The sequence below is a fragment of the Sapajus apella genome, unplaced genomic scaffold (genome assembly GCF_009761245.1).
Source record: "Sapajus apella isolate SASKATOON/1434 unplaced genomic scaffold, GSC_monkey_1.0 scaffold68, whole genome shotgun sequence".
NCBI lineage: Eukaryota > Metazoa > Chordata > Mammalia > Primates > Cebidae > Sapajus > Sapajus apella.
In genome coordinates this window covers 4146008-4153238 of record NW_022437008.1, presented here as the reverse complement: position 1 = coordinate 4153238, position 7231 = coordinate 4146008, and the positions used below count along the sequence as shown (strand labels likewise).

Sequence of the window (7231 nt, the reverse complement as noted above, 5' to 3'; positions counted from 1 at the left end):
GTGTAGTATTCCAACAATCCCTTGCTATCCACATCTATTTGGTTCCTGAGTTCAGACATTAAGGGATACTATGTTCTCTAAATCAACTTAATTTTCAAGTTTCAGAAAGTAAGTAACAAGTTTGGAAAAGATTTATCAGAATTGTTTTGTTCCTAAATTCAGAATGTGACAAATATTTACTTTCAATGGGTTACTAGATTTGATTTGCTAATTTATAACCCCATATTTTCATAAGTGATCCTGGACAAATTGTTTTGGGTTCTTCCAGTAGGTTTTAACATCAGGATTGTGACAAATTCATAAAAATAGGTAATTTGCTATCTCAGTCTGGGTCCTGGAAGAGTTCCCAAAACATTTCATAGATTTCACTTACAAAAATGCCAAGCTTCGTGTATTTTTTAGTGTAGCAATTTGACATTTAAAATGCTTTTTGAAAAATTTTATGGTCTTATTTTTTAAAGTTTATTCTGGAGGGAGGTCTATTAAGATTTTACACCTCCAGTTAATTCTGATGTCAACTTATTAAAAATCACGGATTTTTCCAGATTTTCAGGTATGTTATAAAAATATATAATATCAACTTTTAAGTTTGTTGTCTTTAAATTCTTTCTTGTGGAGATGAGGGGAGGGAGCCTCACTATGTTACCTAAGCTGGTCTTGAACTCCCAGCCTCAAGGCACTCTCCAACCTCAGCCTCCCAAAGTGCTGGGATTACAGGCATGAGCCACTGCACCCAGCCTTAAGTTTTTAAATTGAGATAAAATTTACACAGCATAATATTCACCCTTTTTAAGTGTACAGTTGAGTGGTCTGTAGTATATGAACAAAACAATTTCTACCCATTCCACGTTTCTTTTAAGTTTTAATACATAGTCTTTTTGGCCAGGTGTGATGGCTCACACCTGTCATACCAGCACTTTTGGATGCCGAGGCAGGCGGATCACCTGAGGTCAGGAGTTCAAGACTAGCCTGGCCAATATGAAAAAACCTCATCTCTACTAAAAATACAAAAAAATTAGCTGGGCATGGTGGTGCATGCATGTAATACCAGCTACTCAGGAGGCTGAGGCAGGATAACAGCTTGAACCCCGGGAGTCAGAGGTTGCAGTGAGGAGCGATCACACCACTGCACTCCAGCCTGGGCGACAGAGTGAGACTTTGTCTCAAAAAATATACATATACATACATACATACATACATATATATATATATATATATATGAGAAAGACAGAGTCATTTCAATTTCTCATTTACAATATTATTTGTCATTCTTATTTCACCTGTGGAATCACTCAAGTTTGTCTCCTTTTTTTTTGTCTTCCATCAAATATCAAATTTTGTATTTTATTTAGATCCAGTTTTTTTCTTTCAGTTATTTCTGCCTTTTAAAATAATACCTAGCCGGGTGTGGTGGTGCATGCCTTTAATCCTAACTACTTGGGAGGCTGAGGCAGGAGAATCGCTTGAACCCAGGAGGTGGAGGTTGCAGTGAGCCAAGACTGCACCACTGCACAGCCTGAGAGACAGAGCAAGACTCCCTCTCAAAAAAAAAAAAAAAAAAAAAAAAGAAAAAAGAAAAAAGAAAAATAATGTATATATTAGGGATTTATTCCTTAACCCATGTTAATGAAGAGGGAATATTGAATTAATAATCATATATTTGATGGCTATCCTATTGTACTGCTTCTTCTGGTCAAATAATGTGGCCAGTATGTTTTCTGCTTTTTGGGAGGAAATATTAGAAAAACTGTTATAATCTCTTCCTGGTTTTTTCAGACCTGTGCTTTCTACTGTGCATGATATTTACAGGGTTTCAGATTGGTATTTTTTTTTTTTTTTTAAGGCAGAGTCTCCCTCTGTCACCCAGTGTGGAGTGTGCAGTGGCACAGTCTCAGCTCACTGTAACTTCCACCTCCCAGTTCAAGCAGTCCTCCCACCTCAGCCTCCCGAATAGCTAGGAGTATATGCATGCAATACCACGCCTGGCTAATTTTTTTTTATATTTTTAGTAGAGATGGGGTTTCACCACCATGTTGGCCAGGCTGGTCTCAAACCCCTGACCTCAAGTGATCCACCTACCTTGGCCTCCCAAAGTGCTACTATTACAGGTGTGAGCCACTGTGCCTGGCCTCAGACTGGTATTCTTTATGTAGCATAAAAGATGAAATCTGGCTGGGCGCGGTGGCTCAAGCCTGTAATCCCAGCACTTTGGGAGGCTGAGGCGGGTGGATCACAAGGTCAAGAGATCGAGACCATCCTGGTCAACACGGTGAAACCCCGTCTCTACTAAAAATACAAAAAATTAGCTGGGCATGGTGGCGCGTGCCTGTAATCCCAGCGACTCAGGAGGCTGAGGCAGGAGAATTGCCTGAACCCAGGAGGAGGAGGTTGCGGTGAGCCGAGCTCGCGCCATTGCACTCCAGCCTGGGTAACAAGAGCGAAACTCCGTCTCAAAAAAAAAAAAAAAAGATGAAATCTGAACAAAGACTATTCACACATACTTTTTTTCTTCCTTTTAAAATTCCATGCTGAATAATAATGATGGGGAAAGGCTTTGTTATACTCATTACAAATGTTTCTCTTTTTCCACTATGAATTATAAACTTGCCAAAGGTAAACAACATGGTTAAAATCATCTCCATAAATCTTAAGAAACTTATCATAATGAGCATATCATTGATAATAGTGGAAAACTTTTACTAAACCTAATAAAAGTTTGAAGTACTATACATTTATTATTCATTGACTCCTCACAGCAAACCAAGACATACAGCCTGATTATATATACCTAGACATATTTTTTAAAATACCATTAACATCTGTAAGAAAAAAAATCAGGACAGTACAGTCGCTCACACCTGTAATCCCAGCACTTTGGGAAGCCGAGACAGGCGGATGACAAGGTCAAGGGTTCAAGACCAGCTTGGCCAACATAGTGAAACACTGTGTCTACTAAAAATATAAAAATTAGCCAAGCATGGTGGTGCGTGCCTGTAGTCCCAGCTACTTGGGAGGCTGAGGCAGGAAAACTGCTCGAACCTGGGAGGTAGAGGTTGTGGTGAGCCGATATCGCACCACAGCATGCCAGCCTGGGCAACAGAGTGAGACTCCATTCTTTAAAAATTAAAATAAAAATATTTCATATCTGGAATGATAAACACCTTTCATAACAGTGATTAGTTTCTAGTGTGGCACTGGGGTTAGGTTTGATGTAAAGGAACAAAACAGTTCACAAGAAGAAAATTTGGATAATTTTAGCAATTAAAATAAATGTTTTAAAAGTAAAAACAAGCATCCAAAGATAAATTTTGGGTCATAATAAGGAAGTCAGCTTTTATAGCTGCAAAAATTTCGAGGTAACCATAACATGAAGAGTCATTCTAAAGTCATTAAATGTCATGAAAATAATAAAAATCTATGTTTATTGAAATGGCACTCATGAATTTTTTGGCATGATAAAAGCAGTTAAAGATACAGCACGCACACCATAATTATACTTTCTCAAAAAGCAAAGTACAGCAAGATTCTCTTTACCAAATTGAGAGTAGCCATCTATGAGTATGATTACAATTATTTTTTGCTTTTTAGTTTGCAATTTTTTGTGATTTTTGGCTTAATAACTAAAAGCGTAAATTTGTAAAATAAAACTAAAAGATTAACACTGACTTCAAAAACAAAGTTATGACTCACAAGGAATTTAAAAATATTAAAGGTAACACAATTCAAACAGCGCGATACTGGTGCAAACACAAATACACAAATCAGAAAAGATAGCCCTAAAAACACAAGCAAATATAAACAAGAGTATAATGCACCACCAAGAAAGCAGAACCAAACAATGAAAGAAAGAACCATAGAACAACTGGCATTGGTATATGATGGAGGGCCGGGGAGAAGGAATCTCAATTTAGACTCTGAATTTATAACTTGTAAATACATTTAAATACAAAGTTATAAAAAATTGTGAAAGAGGGTAACTATTACATGTGAATTTTGGTTTAAAATATGAGGAAGGTGACAGGAGCTTTAATTTTTATTATTCATTAGCATGAATTCCCTGATGGCGAATGAGATCTGAGCCACTACTAAAAGCCTTCCCACATTCCTTACAGTTATAGGGCTTTTCACCAGTGTGAATTCTCTGGTGTCGAGTGAGGTTTGAGCATTTATTAAAGGCCTTTCCACATTCATTACATTCATACGGTTTTTCATCAGTATGAATTCTCTGATGTTGGAAAAGTTGTGAGTTCTGAGTAAAGGCCTTCCCACATTCAAGACATTCAAAGGGTTTCTCACCAGCGTGAATTCTCTGATGCTGACGAAGCTGTGAGCTCTGGGTAAAAGCCTTCCCACATTCCTTACAATCATAGGGTTTCTCACCAGTGTGAATTCTTTGATGATTAGTAAGTGCTGAGCCACTACTAAAGGCTTTGCCACATTCCTTGCACTCATAGGGTTTCTCACCAGTGTGAACTCTCTGATGTTGAACAAGCTTTGAGCTCTGGGTAAAGGCTTTCCCACATTCCTTACATTCATAGGGTTTCTCACCTGTATGAATTCGCACATGTTGAAAAAGTTGTGAGCTCTTAGTAAAGGCTTTCCCACATACTTTACATTCATAAGGCTTTTCACCAGTGTGAATTCGCTGATGGTCAATAAGATTTGAGCAATAACTAAAGGCCTTCCCACATTCCTTACATTCATAGGGTTTTTTACCAGTATGGATTCTCTGATGTTGAGAAAGGTATGAGCTACAACTGAAGGCCTTTCCACATTCCTTACATTCAAAGGGTTTTTCACCAGTATGAATTTTCAGATGCCGAGTAACGTGTGAACCACAACTAAAGAATTTCCCGCACTCTTTACATTCATAAGATTTTTCACCAATATGAATTCTCTGATGTTGAATAAATTGTGAGTTCTGACTAAAGGCCTTTCCACATTTCTTACATTCATAGGGTCTGTGTTCATCATTAATTATTTGATGGAGAGTAAGGAATGTCTGTTGAATAAATGTGGGCATGTATTCAGGAGTGAATATTTCTGGACTGAAATGCCCATTTTGATATCCCAGTTGTTTTGCAAGGTGGCTTCTATATTCCAAAACATCTCCAAAACTAGAGTACTCAAGGCCATACTTTGGCAGTCCCATTATCTCCCTCTGGCATAATTCTATTTCATAAACTTCCTTCTTTAGAGACAATAACTTGGTTTCACACATTGATTCCAGATCTGAAAGAAAATAAAATGATCAATGTTCTTTCTTCCTATTTGTGAAAAGTCGAACTTTTATAAGAGAAATGGAAAAATTAAAGTGAGAAAAGTATCTACTAGGTAAATGGCACAGGGTTCACAGGATATCTGTGTAATCTGAAAAAGTGGACAGGCAAGCAGCAGAAATTGGTAAGATAATGCAGGAATCAGAGGAAGGTAACTATACAAATAAGTTACTACAATGATACTCAAACACGGATGTGGATCAGAATCACCTGGAAAGGCTGGTAAATATACAATGGTTGGGCTATTTTCCATATTAAAACATGACTAGCCATATCTGCGCACGTAAGTCTACTTATATACATATATATGATATACATGTATCTATATAAGTATGCATGTGTGTATATAAGAGATAAGTATATCAGACAATATGTACAACATGAAGTGGATCATTTTCTAGCCTCCATTAAAGGTCTCCTGAGAGAAATAAATTCATATGGGGAAGATTCTTTGGCTGAGGTATAATATAGCCCCACACAGAACTTTAAAAACACTTGGAATTTCCTGGCAGGGGTCTTTGTTATGCTAATAAGGTAATTCATGGTGGGCCCTAAGAAAGCTTCAGGGTGGGATCTGATTACCAGAAACACTAGCTTCTGATGAGAGGGCTGAGACTTTTGGGCACGCCTGTAATCCCAGCAGTTTGGGAGGCCGACGCAGGTGGATCACGAGGTCAAAAGATCAAGACCCTCCAGGCCAACATGGTGAAACCCCATTTCTACTAAAAATACAAAAATTAGCTGGGCGTGGTAGCACATGCCTGTAGTCTCAGTTACTAGGGAGGCTGAGGCAGGAGAAATTGCTTGAACCCAGGAAGCAGAGGCTGCAGTGAGATTGAGCCACTGCGCTCCAGCCTGGTGACAGAGTGAGACTCTGTCACAAAAAGAAAGAAAAAAAATGAGGGTTGGGACTTTCTGCTACCTGACCTCCGAGAAGGGGAGAGAGGCTAGAGACTGAGTTACCATGGATTTAATCAATTCTGCCCGTATAATAAAACCTCAATAAAAATGCTGGGCAGTCTGCCGGGCGCAGTGGCTCAAGCCTGTAATCACAGCACTTTGGGAGGCCGAGGCAGGTGGATCACGAGGTCAAGAGATCGAGACCATCCTGGTCAACATGGTGAAACCCCATCTCTACTAAAACTACAAAAAATTAGCTGGGCATGGTGGCGTGTGCCTGTAATACCAGCTACTCAGGAGGCTGAGGCAGGAGAATTGCCTGAACCCAGGAGGCGGAGGTTGCGGTGAGCCGAGATCGCGCCATTGCACTCCAGCCTGGGTAACATGGGTGAAACCCCGTCCCAAAAAAAAAAAAAAAAAAAAAGGAAGTGGTAACATCAGGTTGTTCATATGAGGAAAGAGCCAGATGTAAGTCTAATGTATTAAACTAAGTTGATGTAAATTTGTGACACATAAGGTAATATGTGCTGGGGATTCAAGGGAAATATGGTTTGCCTTGGAATTTTGAGATGCTGATCTTAGAGGGGTGGAGATTTGCTCATGTACCACCACAATAGAGAGACAAGGCAGCTAAAGTTTAAGGAAGATAGAAATTAAGACACAATACAACATACTGCCATGGAAAGGTAACAGGAATCAGAAGCAGATTGGTAAGAGCTCACTGCCAATTCTAATGCTTAATCGAGGTGTGCTCACAAGCAATTATTTAACCTCTAAGTCACCATTTCTTCATCTGTAAAATGGCAATAATCCTTACTTCATGATTACTGGGGGAGGATACAGGAAAATGCATATAAATGTTTTCAAGGTCGGCCAGACACAGTGGCTCACGCCTGTAATCCCAGCACTTTGGGAGGCCGAGGCAGGTGGATCACTAGGTCAAGAGATCGAGACCATACTGGTCAACATGGTGAAACCCCATCTCTAAAAATACAAAAAAATTAGCTGGGCATGGTGGTGCATGCCTGTAATCCCAGCTACTCAGGAGGCTG

At 39.2% G+C, this 7231-nt stretch overlaps 1 protein-coding gene across 2 annotated transcripts in view; it reads right to left on the bottom strand.

Moving 5' to 3' along the window:
• Positions 1-5988, bottom strand: part of ZNF383 (zinc finger protein 383) — an 11455-nt gene extending 5467 nt beyond the window's left edge. The window contains exon 1 of one of the 2 annotated variants that reach the window (XR_004260110.1): positions 3938-5988. Coding sequence is in view for 1 of the 2 variants with exons in the window: in XM_032248966.1 (XP_032104857.1) it covers positions 4037-5221 (1185 nt within the window). In the remaining variant the exon portion in view is untranslated. Of the gene's footprint in view, positions 1-3316 lie in introns of those variants that run through there. The other variant, XM_032248966.1, reaches the window with a different exon arrangement.
• Positions 5989-7231: the final 1243 nt, after the last annotated feature.